Here is a 27154-nt window from a genome sequence, read left to right on the forward strand (position 1 = left end):
GAGTGGGTGGGGGGTCTTCTTCCTCCCCTCCAATGTATGCATGAGGCTCCAATATGAGAAGTCAGCTAGAATGGCAGAAAAAGGCTGAAACTGAGCAAGAATAATGGGGTACGGCCAGAGGTAGTGTTGGAAGGTACAATGGGCAGCTCCATCCAAACGGCAGGGTGCTCGGACGCGGTACCACAACTGTGCTGGCCCACCGTTCCCAAGTGGTCTTTCCAGTGGCATGTAGAGATTCAAAACAGAAACAAGGCTCCCCACCAATGGAACGCCCCCATTAGGCTCAATGGATTTACACCACTGAAAGGGTAATTAAAGTTCAAAGCCCTGGCCACCAGCACAATGGGCAACGGCCGGAAGGAAGCTGACTAGCACTGGCTCCTCCCCTGACTATGCTCCTGGATTGCTCCTGCTATGGCAGGGGTGTTGGGACGCTGGCACAATGTTCAGCACCACGTCCCACCACTGGGGAGGGCCGCTGCAGCTGCTTGCAGGTGGATTCGCTCCTCTGCCAAGGCAAGTTCCCCAGGGAGGGAAAATCTACTAGCGACCCTCCCCCCCACCATTCCCAACAGATAATTCCCCCCACCCCCGCTGCCTTTGGATTTGATGTTCCCTCCAGCTACTTCCTCCTTTCAGCCCCCATGGCTGAGGAGCCTAGGAAAAACAACTCACTGAAAATCCAGTTCACAATGCCGTCTGTTTACTTTGCAAATAAAAAATATTAACTGTCTGTAAAATGGAGATCTGTGTTGTATCTGCCTGATACACCAAAGGGGAGATCCCTTGGGTGAGGGGGTACAATCCTGAGAATTTCCTCCCATGTTGGTAATGGGAGTCGGGGCAGGGAGAAAAATACATTCCTCATGAACAACCACCACACAGATTCAGATAGATCAGGGGTCAGCAACCTTAATCACCCAAAGAGCCATTTGGACCCATTTTCCAAGGCCCCAAAGATCTACTGAGCTGGATAGGCGGCTCCGCCCGGAGCTGCCTCCAGTTTGGCCCCTCCACTCACCTTTCCTGGAGGGACACGCCCATGCTACCCTCCGACCTCCAGGCCACATGGAGCCGCAGTATAAGGCTGAAAGAGCCGCATGTGGCTCCGGAGCCATGGGTTGCAGACCCTTGAGATAGATTCTATCTTCTTAAAATTACCAAAAATCACCCTGAATCCAAATCAGGCTTTTGGGGTGCGTGCGTGTGCATGCATGAAAAACATTAATGAATTTGATTATTGGTGTGAAACACCTTTTCAAAAAAAAAACCAATAGACAATTAAAAAAAACAAGATAATATGGTCCACTGCTCAATGGGCTGACAATCTAATTTAAAAGGAAGAACCAGACTGGATGAAAATGTAAGGAGGAGAAGGCAGAAAACCTCAGAGTTGGATATAGGATAGCTCAGGGGTAGGGAACCTGCGGCTCTCCAGATGTTCAGGAACTACAATTCCCATCAGCCCCTACCAGCATGGCCAATTGGCCATGCTGACAGAGGCTGATGGGAATTGTAGTTCCTGAACATCTGGAGAGCCGCAGGTTCCCTACCCCTGGGATAGCTGAAACAAATGAGGGCATTTCTGAAAGGGAGAGAGGAAACGGAAAATCAATTAAACAAAGAGTATGACAGATAAAAAGCAATAAGAGAAGGTGTAAGAAGAAGAGATACAGAGTATGTGGACAAAGAAGACAAGAACCCAAAGGCCCAGGAGAATAGAGAGAAATTCGTTGTTGAGAAATTCAGGAGCTTAAAAAAGGAAAAACATTTAAAGATAAGCACAAACATTCTCCTGTCATGTTTCCCCTTCTGAAAAAAATCTGATGACTGGAAGCTAGCTTGGTGTAAGATGGAGGAGTGGCCCCTTGTTATCTCTGAAAATGCTTTAGGAAGTGTTGTGGGACTGGTGGGTCAAAAGCCATATTGAGCAGAGTTTCCTGGGAGAAGGAGAATAGGGCTGGGGAGCAGAGGATGCGGGGAAGGGAGGGACCCCAGTCCGCCCTCCAAAGCAGCCATTTTCTCCAGGAGACCAGATTCCTTTCCCAAGAGACCAGTTCTAATTCTAGATTAGAAACTGGCAACCCTAACTTTACAATATTTGTAAACTTTACAATATTAGAATCAATGGCATACGGATGGCAACTGTGTATGGACTTTACTTTTAGCCATTTGAAAACCTTTTCTAGAAGCTTTTGTGTAGACCTGCCAGCATTGCTGCCGTGTTTGTATGCTGAATAATAATTCAGAAAAGAATTACACTATAAATATACACATGGTAGCGGGGGGGGGGGGGAGGTAATACTGCGGCCTTGCTTGAAATGAGTCATGGGATTCACCTCAATACTCCTCCTTACCTGGGGAGGATCAGCTGTAGCAGGCGAATTCCCTTTCATGTAAAAGTTGCCTGCGATTTCTGATCGTCTCCTTGAGTATCCTTCAGTAAGATTCTCAGGAAGCCCCTGGTACCTTAGATATAATTCTTTCCCCTGACAACGGTGATTCGAAAACTTTGCAGTGGTTTGTATAAAGGAGACCACACAGTTTGCCAGATGAGTCAACTGAAACTCATCCTCGGGCTGTAAAGTCCTGACCAAAAGCTGACTAGGCCGTTCCCACAGGAAGCAAGGACAGGGCGTAGATTGCTCCTGGACTCACATACCGACGTCTGATGTGGAATTTCCAGAGGTGAAAAACTTTCATGCTTCCCTCACGGTTTGACTCAACCCATCTTTGTCACCCACAAACCATGAAAGTTTTTTTTAATTGAGGTGGCGGTCTGACTTGCTTTCTTACCACCCAATCCCACCTCACCCTGCCAGAGGAAGAAAGCAACCACTTCTTAAACCTTACTGCTTTTTATTATTAACCTTACTCGGAAGAAGCCAACCTTTAAAAGAAAATTCCCAGGCCCACACGAACCCATGATGCATTCAATTGCATGTCATGAGTCAGCCTGGGAAATTGTATAATGTGTTTTGTTTTCCTGCAGTTAGTTACAGTCCTGTGCAAACAGCAGGCCTGGAGGGGAAAACCCTCTGCAAGAAAGATCAAAGGGAGTCATCCTTCCCGCACACATTTGAAACATTCCTGCCCTGGTGTCCAATAATTTACTCTCCAGCAATAATGGATTCACACTCTTTCTTCTAGCCTCCAACAAGTAGGACACAGAGCCAAACAGAGAAGGAAGAAGAGCATCTGCGATTTTTGTGTCACAGAACTCCTTCCAAGTTAAACAAATCACTCGTTCCATCTGGTTTCTGACTAGAAAATGGCCTTCGTTATTACTAATTCAGTGCCATGTGCCCAGAAGACGCAAGCCAACATCCAGGAGTACATCAGATTAAAAAACAAGGCACACTAATGGGATCCTAAGCACGGTGACGGCTTTTTGTGCCTATAGACTTCAATGGACTTGTGTCTCCTATCCAAACACTTGCCAGGGTCAAGGCTGAGAGTATGTGACTGGCCCAAGACCACCCAGCAAGTTTCCATGGTGCAAGTGGGGAATTCAGTCTGGGTTTCCCTAGTCCAGGGGTCTGCAACCTGTGGCTCTCCAGATGTTTGTGGACTACAATTCCCATCAGCCCCTGCCAGCATGGCCAATTGGCAGGGGCTGATGAGAATTGTAGAGCATGAACATCTGGAGAGCCACAGGTTGCAGACCCCTGCCCTAGTCCAACACTTTAACCACTCTACCACTGGTTCTCTCAATGGGCTTAGAAGGGTCTATCTCTGCTTAGGACAGTCCTAAGAATTGCCTCTGAACTTATTTTTATATATTTGGAAAACTTTTCTTGAAAGAAATATTTTTTAAAAAACTATGGGTCCATCCTAGCCCTATACTACCACTCCACTAAGAAAAGTTTATTTTTGAAAATATTTATATCCCATCTTTGCTTCTGGCTAACATTGGAAGTCTTCCTCCAATCTAAGGAACATTCTTCCAACCTAGCTGGCTCTTCTGTGGGAGGAACAACAGCTTCAGCTAGAGGAAGATTTCTTAGGCAGGAGGAGGGCTACTCAGAGGATGACTAGATCCACCCAAGAGTGTCATAATAAGATTTTATTCAGATACTGGGTTGCTTATAAATTTGCACCTCATTGAGGAAACCAACTGTACTTGCTCTGTAAAGAGTCAGGGTGTTGGCCCATGACTCAAGACTGGGTTCAAACATGCATGCTTACCACTTAACAACCACACACTAAGTGATCACTTGCACGTGTGAACAGGCGGTCACAGATTAAGAAGGGCAAGCTGAGCTGTCACGTTATTTCACATCCTATCTTCTCACCAGACCTCAATCTCAGTGTTTTATTTATTTATTTTATGGATTTTTTTTTGCCTCGCCTTAAAGAATGGTCTCTAGGCAGCTCACAATAAAATCAGAACAATAGGACATACCAATAAATACATCAGAATAAAAAATAACAATAAAGCAGGACAATCAAAACATCATAAAATTAACCCCAAAGCCCGCTCTGTCACTCGCACTCAGAATGAACCCACCAAGCAACTATGGAGAGCTAAGTATGCATGTTTGGGAAACAGATCCAGGCCCCCCCAATCCCTGCATCAAATTGTTATGGATTCTTATTAAAGTATTATTCATCCCTGGCTCATCCCCCCCCCCCCCCCCCCCCCCCAATTTTCAGGCACTCACCTTTCTGGGGGTTCTTGGAGAACCTGGTAGACACTAATCTGGAATGTTTCGTTATCAAAGCGTTCTCTGATGTAGTCCTTGTAAATCCGAAACTCAGCAGCTGTTACGGCTTCACCCTCAGGGATCCTGGAGAGGTCAAAGCGGAACTCCCGATGATGTCTGCGGTGGTGATAGAACTCCCTGTCATGCTCCACTGCAAAAGAGAATAACGAATTGGCACCAATGCTTTTTAGTTTCTCCAGAAAACATTCTATGCTAGGATTATCATTGCTAAATTTAATAGTAAATCAACTGGCTGTTATTAAAATAATAAATGCAGCAAACCTGGCCAGACATGAATAAAATAGAGTTTCTACCAACTTGAAGGACACTCTAGGCATCCCAAGCAAATGTTGTAGGTTAACCAAAAGGGAGAGGGGACCTTAGGAACAGGACTGAAGATGCTGCAGAAGGGATGAAATGTTGAAAACAGCTGAGATCAAATAGCACCCACATATCAAGGAATAGTGAATTATCAAAATAATTCACCTAGAGGTTTTTCTGTGCAGACAAGAAAGTCCGACAGGTTAATTGTTATGAAATACCCAACAGTGTACAGATGCCGCCAAAAACAGTGTACAGATCTTCGGGACCGCCTTACCCCATATGCCCCTACACGGCCTCTGCGTTCGACAGAGGCCAATTTGCTGGTGGTCCCCAGCCCCTTGATGATGCGGCTGGCTTCCACCCGGGCCAGGGCCTTCACAGCTCTGGCCCCTGCCTGGTGGAACACTCTTCCTCCATCTGTCCAGGCCCCGCGGGATCTTGATGAGTTCCGCAGGGCCTGTAAGACTGAGTTGTTCCACCGGGCTTTTGGGGGAGCCAGCCATTGATTGGTGCGCCCCCCCCCCCCTTTTGTCCTGCCTACATCTTGGGACATTTACCATCTATGCAAACCACCGTTTCCTCCCCTTTGGGGAGGGCTTTTTTTGTACTGAAAATCTCATGTCAGACGCTGGGAATTTGTATGCAATGTTGTATTTACTGGGGTTTAATGATTTTATGACTTATGGAGCCTATTATTTATTTGTAATTTTATTCTATTTTGTGCTCTATCTGTCTGTTTACTCTGTTGTTCACCGCCCAGAGCCCTTTGGGGGAAGGGCGGTATATAAATCTGAAATGAAAGAAAGAAAGAAAGAAAGAAAGAAAGAAAGAAAGAAAGAAAGAAAGAAAGAAAGAAAGAAAGAAAGAAAGAAAGAAAGAAAGAAAGAAAGAAAGAAAGAAAGAAAGAAATGGGGGGGGGAATGGGAAGCTCTGGAGAAGGAGAGTTTGAGGGTGAGGTTCCCAAACTGTCCCTCCCTAGGCTCATGGGTGCCATCTTGTTCCATGTAAGCACTAGCAAAGTGGAATATCTGCAGGTGAACATTTCTCATTGTGGGAAGAAAAGACAGTTAATATAGGAGGAAGAAGCTGACTGATATTGCCTGCAAGGATGCTTTTTGGATGCTCATTAATTCTCCAGAGTTGGATGGATCGTGTCCAGGGATGGAGCAAGTGGGAAGTGAACCTGGTGCACGCGAGCACACCCTGCACACCTACAAGCCCCCGGAATGCCCCGCCCCGCCCCAGACCGCTTCTGCAGGGGCGCACGTCCCCCGTCCCCCCCCCCCGTCCCCTTGGTGCTACACCTCTGATTGTGTCCTCGATGAACTGATATATTGCTATGGATGCCTATAGCACATTTACCGGTAGCAGGTAAATCTAGTGTTGGAAGAGTCATCTAATGCTTGATGGAATTCCAGTGTACTAACATATTTCTCTGCATCAACAGATGGAAACAGGCAATCAAGGACCTCTTTTCAGATAAATCTGAAGCATTTCTAACAGTGTAATCCTGCGCAGAGTTACTCCCTGTTGGAATGAATGAGCTCAGACAGGGGAAACTCTTCTTCAGATTGTGATGTAGATGTGCAATGGGTACCAAGAGATGACAGCCAATAATTGGTGACTTGAGTACTGTGGGGACTACTGGGAGAAACGGCTACTTGGATGTGAGTCACAGAGGTGATGTAGCCGGTTGCAGGATTTTTGCTAACAGAAAATCATAATAAGAACGTCACTTTTGTACTTACCACTAGTTTCCTTGCGTCACTCTTGTCCACCACGCAGGCGTGCATTACTAATGCCTCATCAGTAACTCAATCACTTTATAACCACTTTTTTGGACAGGGATTGTCAGAATTTCCCAAACATGAGTGCCAAGGGAGCCCTAAATGTCAGACACCAGGCTGAATACATTACAATGTGCTAAAGGCATCCAAGCTTTTTTGGAAATCCAGGATATGCCGAGCATCTGAGTTTTCCCACAGGTATTTAGTGAATCCTACAGTGTGCTGCGCCAAGCCTGACAGAATCTGAATTGCAAGCTGATGTAGCACAGCATCAAAGACACTGAACTATGAACCAAATCCCCAGCTGAAATCTTGCTCATGCCATGATTTACTTGGTGGCCTTAGGCAAGCCAATTTCTTTTGAGATTTATACAGAGATACCTGGAAATGAGTGCAGTTGCACCTCAAGACACCAACAAGATTTTCAGGGTATTAGCTTTTCGAGAGTCAAAGCTCTCTTGGTTCACTTGTTATACCATAGAGAAAGAACCTCTTCCTTGGCTGTATAAACCAGCCTTGTCATTCTAAGCAATTCATTCTATGTGTGTAGAACTGTGGTCTGCAACAAGCGGCTCTCCAGATGTTCATGGATTACAATTCCCATCAGCCCCTGCCAGTATGGCCAACTGGACATGCTGGCAGGGGCTGATGGGATTTGTAGTCCATGAACATCTGGAGAGTCGCAGGTTGCAGAACCCTGGTGTAGAACATTGTATGCTCCATAGAATCTGGTATCTGGCTCAGAATTTTGCCACATTATTTGAAACTTCACCTCCAGCTTTTAGTTTAATATCCCTTTCTTCCTCTGTTGATCCTCTATCCATCCCCTCCCCCTTTCCACATTTCTTTCATTGGCCTTTTCCTTGTTTTTGCATGCTTTTCTCATTTTCTCCTTCATTCCAATTGGCTATCCACCCTTTGACATCAGAGCAACTCAGCCAACAGCAACCAAAGAGGTCTAATCCAACCTCTTTTGCATTAGAATGATTCATCCAACTGGCATCACTGCAGTCACCAAAACATAATTGTCCGTTACTTTATTAAAATATTTACATCTCAGCTTTCCACGCGGCTCACAGGTCACAATTAAACATTACAATTTAAAACCAACATAATTAAATCTCAGATCATGCCCCTCCCTCCCTGCCAAGATACCTGCAGCTCCTCATAAAGCTTTACAGCACTCCTTGAAAATTTCTAAAGATGGTAGTCCCCTCACCTGCACAGGAGCTCATTCTACAAAAATGTGCAAGCTACAGTGAAAAAGGCATGGATTCTGGGGATGCCGAGCAGCCCGGTTTAAGTAGAGGCAACAGCTAGTGGGTGGCAAACTGAAGACTATGGCTGGCACATGGAGACATTCAGCAGGAATCTTGTGTCTTCCTGTATGACAGGGGGTTGGGCTCAATGGCCCTTGTGGTCTCCTCCAACTCTATGGTTCCATGATATGGTTCTTTATGTATGATGCACAGGTCATCAAGGGCATGTTGAATTGAGTTTGGAAACAAACTGGCAACCTATTTTTCCTGTTTTAAGATGGGTAAGATATTCCCACCAGCTAGCCCCTGCCAATTATCAGGCTACCACAAAGTTCCCAACCTCCTGGAGATCTCCCACAACTAAGATCAGTCCCCCTGGGAAAAAAATGCCTGCTTTGGAGAGTGGACTCTATGGCATTATACCCTGCTGAGGTCCCTCCCCTCCACAAACCTGCCCTCTCCAGGCTCCACCCCCCCTAACTCTCCAAATATTTCTCAACCCAGAGCTGGCAACTCTAGGCTGCTCCATTCTGAACCAGCTGGGCTGTCTTCAATGGTGGCTCCAGTTAGAGTGCATTACAGTTATCCAACTATGAGGTTGCAGAAGCATGGGGTTACAGAAGAAAGGATCAGTGTGACCAGACTGGCTAAGTCTTAGAATGGAGAGAGTGGGCAAACAAAATGCAAATATAAAAATGGGGATGTGTGATCACGCGCATTGGTGGAGAGAGGGTAAATGGATGAACAGACCTGGCCACTCGCAGCAACTGCAAACAAAAGGCAGTGGTTAATTGCTGTAAAACAGTGGTTCTCAACCTTCCTAATGCCGCGACCCTTTAATACAGTTCCTCATGTTGTGGTAACCCCCAACCCAAACATTTATCCATTTTACAGATGGAGAACACTGATGCAGAGAGTCTTAGGTGACCCCTGTGAAAGGGTCGTTCAACCCCCAAAGGGGCTGCGACCCCCAGGTTGAGAACCACTGCTGTAAAAGGTCCAACACAGCACTCAATAAATTACTATAGCTTGATTGCTGCTGGATATTCCAATGGAACCAGAGGGAGAAGAGGGACAGGTGTAGACCTCTCCAGCTATGGCAGGACGTGCTTAGGATGTCCGTGTTTAAGGGAAATCAGGAGACTGCTTCTATTCCCTTGTGCGCCAGAAAAGATGGCAAGATCCAACTCTACTCTTTCTTTTTTTCAGTTCATCATTCTTTCTTTTTTCAGTTCACTGGATCCCTAGTTGGCTGTTGGAACACTCAGATGGAAAAATAAGTATGGTTTCGATCTAAACTTTCCAGAGATTTCCATCCCCAAAAGCACAACTTCACCCTCCTGCAGCATCCCAAAAGTTCCTGAAATGTTCCTTTTGGGGGCTGTGGAACCTGGGATCAGCATGGTGGACAGTCAGAGGTCTGTTACACGAGGTGGAGAAATTTGTGAAAATAATCTTCTTTGAATGTGTGGAACTGCTAGACAAGAGGCACTATCCTTCATCTATGTCGCTCAAAATATCCTGCCATTGTGGTTTGTTGATTGTTGCTTTAACTCAAAGCCAAATCCAGTCTCACAAGATACAGGTACTGAACTGAGAAATGGAAAATACCCTTCCAAACTCAATAAAGTCCAATTTCCCCCTTTAAAGCAGAAGCAATTTACACTGAGCAGAGAAGTAGGCCTGGAACATGGATCTGGTGGGAGGCGAGGGACCAATACTAGGCTCAAGATTTATTAGAGGCAGTAATTTTTATCTGGTTTTGAAATAATACATTACTGTTTTAGATTTGCATTTATATTGCAGTTTTTATCTGTGATTCTTGAAGTTGTATTAGATTTTAATTTGCATTTGTAAGCCGCACTGAGGCTAACTTCAGGCAGGAATTGGGCAGAGTATAAATTAATAAAAATTTTAAAAATAAAGGTTCTCTACAATGGTCTTTTACTCTACTGCCCATAATACCTGGGGTTTGGGGGGGAGGGGAATGCAAATCCCTAGGCCTTGTGGGAATTCCACTGCACCCAAGTTGGCACTGGATGGCATTTATTTATTTATGTATGGGCTCAGGGCAGCTTCCAATGTTTTAAAATACAATCAGAAACATAAAGCCATAAATAACAACAAATTGAAACCCAGACGGCAAACGAGATCAGATTCCATTAAAATAATACAATTTAAATAACCCCGCCAATATAAGCAATAGAGGGAAAAGTTTGTGCAGGCTGAACACGACTTAAAGCAGTTCACTGTGGTTTTCTATGAGCAATTAGCAGGGTTAAATCCCAGCAGAGCTGGAATTGATTGCAACCATTTAGATGGAGGAAATGTAGATTTCAACCGGCATAAGCCGAAAGCCAAAGTTGATAGGTACTCCAATTTAATTAACATGAAGTATAAAGATGTAACTTTGTGTACTGGCATCAGAACAGCAATTAAAAGCAAACTAAATGTGTATTTCAGCTATTATCATGACCACAAGCCATGCAAATGAGAGCAAGAGCATAGTTCACTTAGCTCCCCTACAAACCCACATAGTTCACTTAGCTCCCCTACAAACCCACAACTGCAACTTACTTGGTCCAGGGTATACTGCATTTTTTTAAAAAAAATTCAAATTCCAAGCCTAGCTATGCTGCTCACACTGCATGCGCCCCAAGGAAACACCTTATCCTATCTTGGGCCAATGTTCTCATCCGCCAAAGCAGCAAAACTAATTTATGGGCAAGTCTGGAAGAATTCATTAATAAAAGTCTTTGATGGTTAAACTTAAACTGTAAGATGCAGGCGTGTTTTTTTATTATTGTTATTAAAAATAAAGTGCCCCTACCGGTTTCCTCCCAACTATTCCTAGTAAAAACAAAAACAAACAAGCAAGCAAAGATCGCTAACTCAGCCCAATTGTAGCCCCAAAGCAATTTGTTCGTGTGCCAAATTAGACAGGAGGGAGGTTAGGAGAAACCAAAAAGGGGAAATGAGGGATGGGGCGTATAGTCCTTTACCTGCAATCAGAAAAAAAATATTTTGGAAACCCAACAGCTTTCCTCATCGTCATTATAAAAGTCCTTATACCTCCCTTCCAGCTGGTCCTCTCATGCTATTTCCACTTTCCTCCCCGCCCCCCACAAACTCCACAGCTTCTCTCGTTTCCCTGCTTTCTTGTCTCTCTCTAGCTTTTATCTCCCACACACACTTTTACTCTATTTCTTACTGTGCTATAGGGTCACTTCCCCCTCCATCCTCCTTCTTGTCTTTTTTGCCTGCCTTCTCCTCCCCCACCTCAATTCCCCTCCAGTTTCAAAATGAAACTTCAGCAGCCATTTTGGATTATCCTGGCAACTGCAAACTGTCTGATGTTACCTAGACATTCCACAATAGCTTTGGAAAGATGATCATGCTAGATATCATCATTTCAAATATTTAATTTAGTTTATTTGAGCAGAAGAGACTTGGCCAGGAAGAGCAGAGTGACCTGCTGGTGTTCATTTTGGAGGGCTTTTCTCAAAGCCACAGCTTTTAAAACAGTGTATTTTAACAGGGGTTATCTCTTTTTCTCCTTGTAAGGCTGCTGAATCTGGAAGGTGGGGCTTAACAGGGGTTAACAGAGTTCATCTCTTGTTCCTCTTTGTCCTAGAGGTGGGGCTTTTGTCCTGAGAGGTGGGGCTTTAGTTCAGTCTCTGGAACCAGCAATTTTAATTCAATTTTTTTGTTTTTTTAAATTAATAAGGACATATTTGACAGATAGTACGTGCAGATAGCTCCAGGGGGGCAGTGACTAAAAGTGTAATATTTAAATATCTAAACAAATCAGATATGAAGGCAGAAAGCCAGCAGGGGGATGGGGGCTTTCCAGTGTTTTGCACTGAGTGTCACATGTATGACTATCTGCCACTAGGACAGAAGTCGTGGGTGTGCCCTCGCTGCAATGAGCTCCTGGCACTCAAGGAACGTTAATGGATTCTCTTGAAGCCAAGGTGGCAGACCTGGAGAAGCTGAAAGAGGCAGAGAGGGTGACAGACGAGGCTTTCAGGGACCTTAACACCCGGGTCCCACTTCCCAAGGTGACATCTCTTCAGATGTCATGGAGAATGAAGGCCTTGGGGATGGAGGGTGCCAGTCTGAGGTGGGGGAAGTGGCTCCCTTAGATGGGATCCCTTCCTTAGCTGGTGATCCGCTATCCCTCCACACTGAGGATACCCCTCGGGGAGGTGGGGGGGCTCCTTGTAGTGGGTGATTCGATCATTAGAAATGTAGAGAGTTGGGTTTGTGAGAGGCGTGATGACCGCATGGTGACTTGCCTGCCTGGTGCGAAGGTTGCGGATGTCACGCTTTGTCTAGATAGGCTTTTAGACAGTGCTGGGGTGGAGTCAGCAGTTGTGGTCCACATTGGCACCAACGACATTGGGAAATGTAGCCGGGAGGTTCTGGAAGCTAAATTTAGGCTGCTAGGAACAGGTTGAAGTCCAGGACCTCCAAGGTGGCATTCTCAGAAATGCTACCCGTTCCACGCCAAGAGGGCGAAAGCTAGGGCAAGCGGAGATACAGGGTCTCAATGCGTGGATGAGAAGGTGGTGTAAGGCAGAGGGTTTCAGATTTGTCAGGAACTGGGGAACCTTTTGGGACAAGGTAGGCCTGTACAAACGGGACGGGCTTCATCTTAACCAAAGAGGAACCAGGCTGCTGGCGCCAACATTAAAAAAAGGTGGCAGAACAGCTTTTAAACTGATCACTGGGGAAAGCCGACAGGAGCTGAGGTGACTTCGGTTCGAATACAGTATCTATGTGGATGCAGACAGAGGGAGGTTTTTCTAAATCAACCACATACAAGTGAGGAACATAGCAATGTGCATGTGACAAGGGATAGTGTCTACAAAAGACTTGAGGGTAAAGCACATAAATCCCAGGTTAAGGACAGAGACAGGGTATACAGGTGTCTCTATGCTAATAGTAGAAGCATTCGACCTAAAATGGGGGAGCTAGAGTACAGAGTTTTGAAGGAGGACTTTGATATAGTGGGCATTACAGAGACATGGTGGAATGAGGAGAACCAGTGGGATGCTGTTATACCAGGCTACAGGCTCTATAGGAAGGATAGGACAGGGCGCATTGGGTGTGGAGTTGCCCTTTACATCAAAGAGAGCATAGTATCACATAAAATAGACAATGCAAGGGGAGCTGGTTCCCCTACAGAATCACTGTGGATATCAAGTGAAGGACAGTTTAATATTAGGAATATATTATCGTGCCCCTGACCAAAGTGCACAAGAGGATTCTGAGATGGAAAAAGAAATTAGAGAGGCAACAAAAACAAAAATGTAGTGGTAATGGGTGATTTTAACTATCCCCATATAAACTGGAAAAATGCATGTTCAGGTCATAGTCAGGAGAGAGCATTCCTGGATATGCTAAATGACTGTGGCTTAGAGCAGATGGTTGTGGAACCAACCAGGGGAGAGGTGATCCTAGATCTAATTCTATGTGGGACCCAGGACCTGGTGCAGGAAGTCAGTGTTGTTGAGCCGATAGGGAACAGCGACCACAATGCTGTCAGATTCAGTATCTCAGCATGCGAACAAGTGGCAACTACTAATGTAGTTACATTCGCCTTCAGAAAGGGAAATTTCTCAAAGATGAGGGGGGATAGTGCGCAGGAAGCTGAAAGGGAAAATCAAGAGAGTCAAAACTGTCCAGGATGCTTGGAGGTTATTTAAAAACACAGTAATAAAAGCTCAGCTGGAATGTGTTCCACGGGTTAGAAAAGGCAGCACCCAGTCCAAAAGAAAGCCACCATGGTTAACAAGAGAGGTTGAGGAAATTATCAGAAAAAAGAAAATGTCTTTTAGAAAATGGAAGTCCAGTTTGGCTGATGAAGAATATGAGAGGGAACACAAATGGTGGCAAAAGAGAAGCAAGTTAGCTGTAAGGAGGCAAAAAAGGATTATGAGGAACGATGGCTGCAACATCAAGACCAGCAACAAACAGTTCTTCAAGTACATCAAAAGCAGGAAGCCAGCAAGGGAAGCGGTAGGCCCAAGTTAGATGACAAAGGAACAAAGGGTGTGCTAAAAGATGGCAGGAGATTGCAGAGAAGCTGAATGAATTCTTTGCATCTGTCTTCACCCAAGAGGAGGTGAGGAACATTCCTGCACCTGAACCAAGCTTCTTAGGAGGCAAATCCGAGGAACTAGCGAAGATAGTGGTAGACAAGGAAGAAGTTCTGGCAGCCATTGATAAACTAAATGTTACCAAATCCCCTGGCCCAGATTGCATTCACCCAAGAGTTCTTAAAGAGCTCAAGCATGAAATTGCTGATCTTCCCACTTTAATATGCAACTTATCCCTGAAATCAGGCTCCATCCCTGAAGACTGGAAGATGGCCAATGTCACACCAATCTTTAAGAAAGGATCTAGGGGGGACCCGGGAAATTACAGGCCAGTCAGTTTGACATCTGTTCCTGGTAAATTAGTAGAATCTATCATTAAAGATAAAATTATAAAACATGTAGAAAAGCAAGACCTGCTGAGAAAGAGTCAGCATGGCTTTTGCAGAGGCAAATCCTGTCTTACAAACTTACTAGAGTTCTTTGAGGGTGTAAACAGGCATGTGGACAGGGGTGAACCGTGGACATTGTCTACTTGGATTTCCAAAGGCTTTTTGACAAAGTTCCTCACCAGAGACTGTTGAAAAAACTCAGCAATGAAGGAATAAGAGGGGAAGTCCTCCTATGGATTAAAAACTGGTTGAAAAACAGGAAACAAAGAGTGGGTGTAAATGGGAAGTTCTCACAATGGAGAGATGTCGGGAGTGGTGTCCACTAAGGATCCGCTTTGGGACCAGTGCTTTTTACCCTATTCACAAACGACCTGGAAGTAGGGGTGCGTAGCGTGGTGGCCAAGTTTGCAGATGATACCAAATTATGTAGGGTGGTGAGAACCACAAAGGATTGCTCATGGAAGAGCTCCAACCGGACCATGATAAGTGAGGTGAGTGGCCTCAGAATTGGCAAAATGCAGTTCAATGTAGCAAAATGTAAAGTGATGCACATAGGGGCAAAAAATCCAAACTTCACATACACGCTACAGGGGTCAGTGCTATCAGTCACAGACCAGGAAAGGGATTTAGGCGTCTTAGTTGATAGTTCCATGGGAATGTCAACTCAATGCATGGCAGCTGTGAAAAAGGCAAACTCTATGCTGGGGATCATTAGAAAAGGAATTGATAATAAAACTGCAAAGATTGTCATGCCCTTATATAAAGCAGTGGTGCGACCGCACTTGGAGTACTGTGTCCAGTTCTGGTCACCGCATCTCAAAAAAGGATATTGAGGAGATAGAAAAAGTGCAGAGAAGGGCAACAAGGATGATTGAGGGACTGGAGCACCTTCCCTATGAGGAGAGGCTGCAGCGTTTGGGACTCTTTAGTTTGGAGAGGAGGCAGCTGAGGGGGGATATGATTGAAGTCTACAAAATTATGCATGGGGTAGAAAATGTTGACAGAGAGACATTTTTCTCTCTTTCTCACAATACTAGCACAAGGGGCAATTCATTGAAAATGCTGGGGGGAAGAATTAGGACTAATAAAAGGAAACACTTCTTCACGCAACGTGTGATTGGTGTTTGGAATATGCTGCCACAGGAGGTGGTGATGGCCACTAACCTGGATAGCTTTAAAAGGGGCTTGGACAGATTTGTGGAGGAGAAGTCGATTTATGGCTACCAATCTTGATCCTCTTTGATCTGAGATTGCAAATGCCTTAACAGACCAGGTGATCGGGAGCAACAGCCGCAGAAGGCCATTGCGTTCACATCCTACATGTGAGCTCCCAAAGGCACCTGGTGGGCCACTGCGAGTAGCAAAGAGCTGGACTAGATGGACTTTGGTCTGATCCAGCTGGCTTGTTCTTATGTTCTTATGTTCTTATCCCTTCTTTAAAAAATATTAGGTTGTTTCTGAAAACCTGGGATTTCCCCGTTTTTTTAAAAATACATTCTCTTTTTGCACCTGGCCCCATTGTGTATATTTTTTTCATCCATACTCTAGTAGCAACTTTAGAATGAGATATATGGATACTACAGGTGTAGTGTTTTTCAGAAGTCTGGTTCATGCATTATGCCAGTGATCCCCAAAAAAGTCCCCATCAAGGGCTTCCAGGTATTCACTTGGTCCTCTCCCAAAGCAAAAGAGACAGTCCCACCTCTCTGAAGCACAAGTTATTTTACAAGACCCTAAGGAAGCACAATGTATGCCAGCTCAACTTATTCATGTTGTGAGGATAAAATGGAGGACAGCAGAACTGTGCAAGTCACTTTGGATTCCCCTCAAGGAAACAGGCAGAGTAAAAGTAAGAAAAATAAATAAAATAGATTAGACTGTCAGTGACTAGACAGCTAATTGCAAATATGTGTGTAAGATCCTTGTAAGCAACCCCATCAAAGTTGGCAGCTCATAAACATTAGCAAAACCATAGAGTTTCTGGCAGGTCCTAGAGCTACTTTATGTCATCTCCATTTTTTTTCCTACTGGAAGTAATGTGATGTCACAGCCGGCATCACAGGGTTTTTAATTTATTCTTTCTCCTGCTGCTGCTCTGAGTAGCAGTAGGCAACAGGAACTGGGGGCTTGGGGCCTATTGGTAACCCAAATGACTGGTCACACCGATGGTTAGTAACAGTCTATCAGCACATGTTTTAGAAGACACTGATTCATAGGGTCACCATAAGTTGGAAGTAACACACACTCTCTCTCTAGAAAAGAGAGCATCGATTCTCTTCCATTCACAAAAGTCTCCTTACAGCATAGGTGTCAAACTCGTGGCCCTCCAGATGTTATGGACTACTGTTCCCATCATCCACTGCCAGCATGATGCTGGCAGGGGATGATGGGAACTGTAGTCCATAACATCTGGAGGTCCATGAGTTTGACATCTGTGCCTTACAGGATCACCTGTGTTGATGCTCTTTTGCTACAGGTGACCAGGGCAGTGGCCGTTCACAGGCCTAATTAGGACAAGACCACAAAATACACTGCCATTCCTGTCAAGCACATTCCCAAGCATGTTGCGACTTGTGCTATAATTGCTTACTGGATGTTTTTATATGAATCAAGGGATTAAATATATTAGATCCCTAGAGTGACAAGGTGTATAACTGTGAAGCGAGTCTAGTGGAGGATAACTACTGGCACTCTGTTTTCCAACAGAAGCCTTCCACGAATCTTTATGTCCCCTCAGACATAATAAAAAGACATGCCTTGTGGGGGCGGGGGGTATTCCTACTAATCCCTCAGTAATGGGGGTCTAAGTAAATATGGGATGGAGACACAGAAAAAGGGAACGGACTCTGAAGAAATTTGAAAGGGAGAAATTTGCTGAGCAATTCCACCATTTTCAAAAGGCAGAAAAGACCCTCCCCTTCCAAAAAAAAATCAGATTCAAAAGTCAATTTTCCAACATCTTTGGGAGAAGGCTGCTTTGGATAGATAAGCAAATACATAAAGCACCGAGGCCACGCTAGCCAGTGTATATTGGTTCCTCCAATACCCATTTTTTTCCTGCCCCTGGACATATTTGTTGACCCAGAAGTAACAAATCCTTTCAGAGCTGATTTATTAAAAAAAAGAAAAAAACTTTAATCAGCAACTGTTTAGTGACTGCAATAAATCTTATGGTATACCTGTACCATAAAGAATACCAGTCTATATGCTTGAAAATAAAATAAAAATTAAATTCCATGCTCCATTTATACCACTATGCTCCGGCATTTGGACAAACCTTACAAGAATAGACGTTATAGCACATTCTGGCTTGGTCACCCCAGCAAAGCTGAAATGAGTCTTTATTGTTCCCAGCGTAGGGTTGCTATGCACAGGTCTGGGTTAGAGAATTGTTGGAGATTTGGGAGGCAGAGTCTGAGGAGGGAACAATTTGAACAAGAGAGCAACCTCAGCAGGCACTGAGGCTGCCTGTTTTTCCATCCTGGCTGGGCCCTGATTCCATCTTGGGCCCTGCCTTCCCCCTCCCTCCCTGGCCTTTAGATCGGGCACCTGTTTTAACAACTTCCGTTGTTTTAATTTGTATTTATTTAAAGTAATTGCTGCTATCAGGTTTTAATGGGTTAAGCTATATTTTTGTACTTATTTGCTGTCACTGACAACAGCTATATTGTGAGCCGCCTTGAGCCCTTCGGGGGTGAGGCGACCTATAAATGAATGAATGAATGAATGAATGAATGAATGAATGAATGAATGAATGAATGAATGAATGAATGAATGAATGAATGAATGAATGAATGAAAAATGTCACAAATTCCACCTTCCAAAGCAGACATTTTCTCCACGGGAACTGATCTTTTTTGGCTGGAGACCAGTTGTACTTCCGGGAGATCTCCATCCGCCACCTGGAACTGGCCCACTGTAGCCATCTACAAATCAGCACCTAAGAAACTGAACACTTGAATTTGTTTCACAAAGGATGGAAAGGCATCACGATAAACCATCATGTTTAGAGTATATTAAAGTGAAATGAGTAAAGCTGAACAAATTGAAATACAATTTAATCTATAAAATCAAGAATGAAACTCCCTATTATTTCTTAAAGCTAATGTTGCCGAAACTTCTGACTGCCAATGGGTGCTTCTAGTATAAACGTAAACCGGAATTACTTTTACTCTTCATCCTTTGAAGAGTCATAGTTTCTGTTTCTGCAGGATTCACTGTTCTGGGCCCGCTTCCTAGCCTGAAGGAGGCACACTGAAAGCAGGAATCATACAGAGAAGCAACAGACAGCTCTTCTGCTGTATCTATTTGCTCTAAACCATGCACATCATACAGAAACAGGTGCAAAAATTATCTACTCCAGTGGAGTCTGATTAGAAGGCAAAGCCAGAAGACTCATGAAGAGCTCCAGCAAGCAAGTCTTTCATTAATTAATTACGTTTCTTTCTCCTGGCACACAAATTCCCACCAAGTCCACCTTCCCACTGTAGACTGCCCCTTGTGTTGTTCTCTCGGGTTCTCTATCCCCCTCAGATCATGTTTTAGAGACAAGTGGGCTGCAGCGGAAAGGGAGAGAATTTCTGTAAATAACATTGCCTGTTTGTGTGATCTGAATCTCCCGCATTATTTCCATGACACCCCATCAAGAAGCAGCAGGAAATGGGGGCCCAAGCTCAGAGGTGGGATCCAGCAGGTTCTCACAGGTTCCCGAGAGTAGGTTACCAATTATTTGTGTGTGCCGAGAGGGGGTTACTAACTGGTGATTTTGCCACGTGATTTTGGCCTTAGTTACGCCCCTCCTCCACTCTTCAGCAGTAGCGCGCAGACCTTGAAGCAGTCTAGCAGGAGGTGCTCCAGCATGCGTGGCAGCCTGCACCTGCGTGCATTCGTTTCCCACCCAAGGACCGGTGCAGCTGCCAAGGCCCTGCTAGCACAGCCCTCACCAGCAATGCCTCGCCCGCTGAATGCCTGGTCAGGTTCTCGTCAGGCTCCGCCCAGCCCCACTGGCGCTACGCCACTGTTTGAATCCCACCACCATGGGAACCTGTTACTAAAATTTTTGATCCCACCACTGCCCGAGCTCCTATCCCTACCATCCAATAGTAGCTGTCTGGAAGAAAGCATGCTGATACAGAGAAGAGCAGAAGCCCACCACCACCACGACAGACTCTCAGCAGAAGGATAAGTTGGTCACAGTGGGGTGGTTGGGTTTTTTTCCTCCCCTTTTTCTGTGGCCAGCTTGCCCTGTTCCAGAAACCTTTTTGATCTCATTATCTCACCTGAACTGATGGATCTCATGCTGAGAAGAGAGAAGAAATGCCAAGGGGAAAGCCTTTCCCTTCACTCAAAGATACAAAGAAGAGTTGGTTCTTAACCCCTGCTTTTCTCTACCTTTAAGGAATCTCAACGGGTCTTACGATCGGCTCCCCTTCCTCTCTCCACAACAGAAACCTTGTGAGGTAGGTAGGGCTGAGAGAGTTCTCAGAGAACTGTGACTGATCCACGGTCACCCAGCAGGCTTCTCATGTGGAACTGGCTAAGGTTTATCCATGATGGGAGGTAGCAATTCAACATGCCAGATGTACTCCCATCTTGAAAAAGGTTATAGTTATATGTTTAATAGTTATATCTTATTTTACTGTTTGTGTTTGAGATGATATACAGGAAGAAACAGTAGCCACATGACTCTGCTGGTGGGTAGCACAGCCTAATCTCATCAGAAGTTTAGTAGGGCTGGTTTGTATTTGGATGACAGACCACCAAGGAATTCCAGGGTTGCTATGCACAGGAAGGCAATGGCAAACCACCTTCAAATATCTGATGAAATGCTCCAGGTCTCTATGCAAATTGCAACATCGTACACATATTTTGGGAAAGTTCATCACCTGTATCAAACAGTTATATATTTTACAAACTTAATTACTTTTGGGGTGCTGTGTGGTTTCCGGGCTGTAGGCCGTGTTCTAGCAGCATTCTCTCCTGACATTTCGCCTGCATCTGTGGCTGGCATCTTCAGAGGATGCTAGAACACGGCCATACAGCTGGAAACCACACAGCACCCCAGTGATTCCAGCCATGAAAGCCTTCGACAATACATTAATTACTTTTATTTTTAGATTTCCCCCCACCCCTCTTTTGTTAAATGTTTATTATGGACAATCTATATAGAGAGAATAGAGCTGTTAATCAGAGCTGTTGTGGTTTCAAAAGCAATTATTAATTGTATGTCTTGTCAATGACTGTATTAATAAACCACGCTAAGCTAAGTACCTCTGAATGTCTCTCGCCTTGAAAACCCTACAAGGTCACCATAGATGGGCTATGATTTGGCACTTTCCACCAAGCAGCAGTGGCGTAGTGGCTAAGAGCAGTGGCTAAGAGCAGGTGCACTCTGATCTGGAGGAACCGGGTTTGATTCCCAGCTCTGCCGCTTGAGTTGTGGAGGCTTATCTGGGGAATTCAGATTAGCCTGTACACTCCCACACATGCCAGCTGGGTGACCTTGGGCTAGTCACAGCTCTACGGAGCTCTCTCAGCCCCACCCACCTCACAGGGTGTTTGTTGTGAGGGGGGGAAGGGCAAGGAGATTGTAAGCCCCTTTGAGTCTCCTACAGGAGAGAAAGAGGGGATATAAATCCAAACTCTTCTCTTCTCTTCTCACTAATTGGGAAGATGGCTACATCAGTGAGCAGCACTTAGGGCAAATGCATAGGAGACTTGAACCACATGTAAAGCATCTGCATGTATAAATACTCCATGCAAGCCCCGGCACAATCCAATGCAGCTACCATATAAGTCAACCCATTCACATATTAGCATGCAAGCATCATTATGCACCCATGTCAACCGCTTGCACGCCTGAACTACACGTAGTAAGGCTAGAACATCAGCAATCACAATTGAGCCTGATACAGCGGTATGTGAAACACTTGAATTTTAACTGTGGTTTCATCACATCAGTTTTCTCTTTTAATTTGAACACAGAAGGGATTGGGGGGGGGGGGGGAGATTTCAATTTTGTAAATAACCCAGTAATTAATTACCCAGCCAAAGCTGAAATCCACGCCTCAGTGTGTATTTGTTTAGTTTAACATGTATCTGTCAATTCCTGGTGCATTTCCTGCACTAAACCTGGGAAGGTACAGATTTTGGGCAAATCCCCACTTGACCATGTTCCATTAGCCACACAGCAGGGTATGTTTCCTAGGTTCATCAATGTTATTTTCAGCTGAATTCCCTCCTTTCAATCCTACTGGTATGTATGAATGCATAGGAAAGATACTCGATACAGCCAAAACACTGAATGCATTTTTAAAGTCTCTCTGCTTACAGCAGAAGAAAGCACTGATGTGGTTGTTTAAGTTGCCACTAAAATGCACCTCCCCACACCACCTGCTTCATGAGCTCACAAAGTTAACATATATGCCAAAAGACAATCGCAGAGAGAAAATTCAGCAGCAAAGGAGCCCAGATTCAACGCTAAATTTCAGATACTGCACACAGCGCTTGTCAACATTCTCTGTTTTCCTGTGGGGGTGCTATTTCACTGAGGGGTTTCACCAGTGCTCATAAAAATAAGTTTCTGCAAGGGTGTGTCCCCTGCATCTGAAAGCACTCACATCTGGCCCTAGATCTACCTAAAGCACGTAAGGTTTGCAAAAATCAGAATGTCACAATCTGCACTTATCCCATTTCTGTATAACAATCTAACTGATGCTCTTACTTACTGTGCTTTTGAACAACATGGATCCCACAGTGTGTGAGAATGTAGCAAAATTTCTGCTAACAATAATAGACGTAAGTCTAGATGAATACCAACCAATGTCTATGTATTATGACCACATATAGCCAGCAGTAATTTTTCTAGCTTCTGTCAGTATCCAATGACGTTTAAGTGAGTTAACTTAGCTGAAGGAATGTCCTATAGTTACAGAAGGACCATGTATATATTTTAGTATTTAGTATTTTAGTACCAGTGTCTATAATTGTGAGCAATAATGGGCAAATTTTGTATGCTGATTTTGTATGTTTATTTTATGCCAATAAAGGCTTGTGACTGATACCTAAAGCACGTGGAGCTTGATTTCAGTTAAAATGACATGGGACCAGAGCTCAGCGATCAAGAAGGAGATCTCTCTACCAGAGCCCAGGGCCAGCTATCAATTAAAGAAGCTCGGATGCAAATCATTATTTTTTTTAAAGAAACAAGTTTGCTCTTCCAAGCAGAAGTCCTTCAACCAGTCTGACTGCAACCTCAGTCACTGACGATTTCTCCCATCTCTCATGCCAACGCCGCAGAGGGAATCGCAACATTAAAAAAATAAAATAAAAAACACTCTTTCCTTATGCATGAGCAAAACAATGTGTGAGAACTATGCGCCGGTACCATTCCCAGGAGTGTGCCAAAACCACAAATGCCCCATCAGCAGTAAAGTGGGGTACAACCTCTGTGGGCCAAGAGGATTGTGGGAGTTGACTGCTTTTTTAAAGACAGCCAACACAAATCTAGCTCCAGGAAAGAAAAAGACAGCCAGCACTGAGAATACATAAATTCCGGCTGAGCTTGGTGGTAATCATGTATTTACTTCATTTATGCCCCACCTTCTTCTCCATTGGGGACCTAAAGTTGTTTACATCATTCTCCTCTCCTCCATTTTATCCTCTTGACAACATGGTGAGGTAGAGTGTGTGACTGGGTCATCTGGTGAACTTCTAAGGCATGAGTGGAGATTTGTGAATTAGTCCGCCATTTTCTGGATCTGCTTTGTTCTAGAATCTCTGCCTGGGTCTTGGTGCCTACCTAGTTCCATTTCCAAGGCACTAGGACCCAACTGGAGCATTCTAGAACCAAGAGGGCCCAGGAAATGGCAGATTAATTCACAAATCTCATGCCATCTTTTGGTGAGAAAGAGTACAGTACAGGGCCCCCTCTTATTTATGAATGGGCACAGTTCAGTTCAGATACTTATTAATAAACACGTGACTACACATTTCTTATTACTACTGGTGGCTGTTAATGAAGAAAGCTTCAAGTAAGATGTTCTCATGAGCATGCAGATGGTCTTATCTTTTTGTTTTTTTACCACTGCTGGAATGGTTACAAAACAATTAGTTAAACAAATATCTATGGAAAGTGCACATAAGATGTTTGGCAAGATGAAATATGCACTCTTCAAGTCCGTCTAAGCCAGTGGCCTACTCTGACCATGATGGTCCAGGCTAGTCCAGTTTCATCAGATCTCAGAAGCTAAGCAAGTTTTGCCTTTGTTAGTACTTGGATAGCAGACCACCAAAGAAGTCCAAGGCTGAAGTCAGCTATGGCTTGACACCACTCTCTACCACCAAGCCAGTTGCCATCACTACACCTTGTGGCAGTAAGTTCCACAAGATAACTACTTGTAGGAGGATACAGGATTACAAGAATCAAGTACGGTAGGTCTGATTCTTGTCTGTCCTCAGGCAAAAAAAAAAAAAGATGGCGAACTATCTGGTCAGATTCAACCAACCAAAGCGCTGTTCAGTGTCAGGCAGTTTTGCTATGTCGCTGTTCAAAAAGGCACCTAGAAGGATAGAGATACCAGTGTACGAAAAACCAAAGCAAAAATCTGACCCTAGGGAACACGATAAGGTTCCCCTCCCCAATTTATTTTCACCAGAGTACAACTCTCCCCTCAGCCTTTATAAGACTGTTCCTCTCCTATAACCACCTGCCAACAGAAAAGGACATAATTAGTTGGGGGCGGGGTATATGTGTACCTGCAGAACAATGATTTCAAAATTCTAATATTTTACTTTCCAAGCAACACTTGCTTTAAAACACACACACACACACACACACACACACACACACACACACACACACACACACACACACACACACACATACATATACTTCTGTCTTGTAGCTGGAACAGTTACCGCTTTTGCAAAGCAGAAAGGAAGAGAGAGAAACCCGCACAACAATCTTACTGTACCAATTCTAATATTCTCAAAATTTCAGACTGCAAAAGGATGGAACTGTCCCCTCTGAAACTTGCTTATATTTCAAAATGCATTTGCCTTGTGCCACCCATCAGCAGGGACCAGCTCCAAAGAGGACAACTTTGGCTTGAAAATAAAATGCGACCACCCCCACTTTCCACTTCCACCATAAGCCCAAATTGGAGGGGGGGGGGGGCAGGAGATCATCAACTGGAATGCCTGCCTGAATACCTAAAACTGCTTTTCTCCCCGAAAAAAGGCCATGGGGGATTTGTAAGGGGCTTTAATCTCCGTGAGAGTTTTTTTTTTAAAGTCTCAAATTCCTGAGGCTGAAAGATAAGTGAAGAGGAAGTTGATTCCCTGAAACAAAATGACACCCCCCTCCCTAGTTTTCATCAACCTGCTTGTAGCACGAAACGATGGAGGCAGCAGAAAGAAAAGAGCGTTGCTTAGGGGCAGGCAACCATTTCGCCGTGTGCCAACGAGGATCAGGCCAGAGAATTTTGTTCAGTGAACAGGGCTGGTTTCCTCCCAAACTCCTGGTTCCTCCCTGCAGAGACAGGATTTAAACTGGAGCCAAAATGGGCGCCCAGCTGGTTCCCAGGAAGTGACGAAAAACTACATCCTGTCTCCCTGAGAACGAGCTGGGAAACACCCATCCAGACGTCCTCCCCCTCCAGTAGAATTCCTGGTACTTGGACTGAAAATGTTGTCCAACCCCCCAGCCCCCAATTTGAAGTTATTTTCCACGCACGCAGACTGAAGTAATGATGTGTGTTTTGTTAGTTTTGCGCCATGAAGATAGATAAAATATAGATTTATCTATGTTTATGACTGTAATGAATCAACTGAGCACAGAAGATTTTGGCTCTGGTTTCTAAATGTGTATATATCTATGGATGTGTCTTGCTACTGTTTTTGCAAACTGCAATAATTAATTACTTACAGCCAGTGGTGGGATTCAGCAGGTTCACACCACTTTGGCAGAAACGGTTGTTAAAATGGTACTTGTAAATTATTTGAATCCCACCACTGCTTATAGCCTACCTTCACAGTATTCAGTGAGGTGATCCATATTGTATGCAGTGGGAACCATTGTTGGTTGTTGTTCTTTTCACAGGTACAAAATACAGCTTATGACGAGCAACATTTAGCATTTATACCAGTGGCTCATTTTTCCCATCTTCTGAAATTCAAACCGGGAGGCACATTTCAGCCTTGCACCCCAAAAAGTGTACTTTTAGACCCTGAACAGGCTGCCTCAAGAGCGGAAGGATTAGGGCTCGGACAGCGAGGTAGTCTCAGAGAGGTAGCGGCCATGTTGGCTTGAAATAGAAAAGTTAATTTGAAACTAGTAGTACCCAAGAAACCAACATGTGTTTCAGAATGTAAGCCCTCAAGAGTCAAAGTTCCCTTCATTGAACAGTCGAGGGAAAGTAGGCTTTCACAGTAGTTTATACTTCCAGATAAAAAGGTAAAGGTAGTCCCCCTGTGCCACACCAGGTCATTACTGACCCATGGGTTGATGTCACATGACAACAAGATTTTCAGATACCACACTTTAAAAATCCCTAAGCCCCTTTTCACACATGCAGAATAATGCAGTTTCAATCACAATTGTTTGCAAGTGGATTTTGCTATTCCGCACAGTAAAATCCAGCTGCAAAGGGCATTGAAAGTGGATTGAAACTAGCTAAGAGACTATCCTCTGATCCACAAGGTCTAGAGTTCAAATATCACTCCTGGCACAAACTGGGGGGGGTGTGTGTGTGTGTCTTATCCAAGCCACTAATCCATCTCTCCCTATTTACAAGAGGGGGATAATTCTACTGGGGTGACCAAAGGGTTACAAGACGATATTGTTTGAATGCTGAAAACACTATATTAATGCCAAGTAGGATTATTACAGCATATCTTTATTTATTTTTTTACTGGATGTGGATCGTGTGCAGATTTATGTTCAAGTAGACCCCGGCACATGTGGAGGTCTGATATGGGCTCCATCCATTCCAATGGTACCCCACCGCTGCACATTAATTTCTATACAAATCAAATGCTTGCACAGGACTTACCGAAAAGATTGGCAGCGCTGACACAAAAAGGGTATTTTGATCTCCATTTAGCTCTTTGACAAGTGAAAGTTTGGAAGATTCTTGCAAGAAATGTATGATGGCAAGAATTTGGGAAGCGTGAGGTTGAAGGATTGGGTTTGAATTTATCCAAGTCCCCTGGACTGAAAGATTTACATGCTTCAAGCTGAATCAGCTATTTGGGGGGGGGGGGGGGGGGAGACATAAATAAAGGCTCTGGAAGTAGAGCACCGCAAATGGCATTGCATAACCAGTGTTTCTTTAATGCTGTTAAAACATCATTTGCATGACACCATCAAAATTTATGGCATTGGCTCCCTCACCCAACTGGATTGTTTTGGAATGAACTGAAAGGAAAACAAATTGATTTTTTTAAAAAGCAAGAGGCTTTTGCTAGGGGGAAGAAAACAACACACGGCTCGCTTGAAAAGTAATCTGATAATTGGTTAGCTGCTGCGGCCCGAGTGCCTGTTTTAAAAACATCAGCTACCCCGAGTATTATTATTGGCAATCC

General features: G+C 44.4%; 1 protein-coding gene across 1 annotated transcript in view; it reads right to left on the minus strand.

Annotated features, from left to right (window-relative positions):
* The window catches only part of BMP7 (bone morphogenetic protein 7), a 100712-nt gene that overhangs the window by 18891 nt on the left and 54667 nt on the right, over positions 1-27154 (minus strand). Inside the window, exon 2 of the mRNA XM_048498801.1 lies at positions 4665-4857. Within this exon, the coding sequence (XP_048354758.1) occupies positions 4665-4857 (193 nt within the window). The remainder of the gene's footprint in view (positions 1-4664; positions 4858-27154) is intronic.

Source organism: Sphaerodactylus townsendi, linkage group LG05 (genome assembly GCF_021028975.2).
Source record: "Sphaerodactylus townsendi isolate TG3544 linkage group LG05, MPM_Stown_v2.3, whole genome shotgun sequence".
NCBI classification, from domain to species: domain Eukaryota; kingdom Metazoa; phylum Chordata; class Lepidosauria; order Squamata; family Sphaerodactylidae; genus Sphaerodactylus; species Sphaerodactylus townsendi.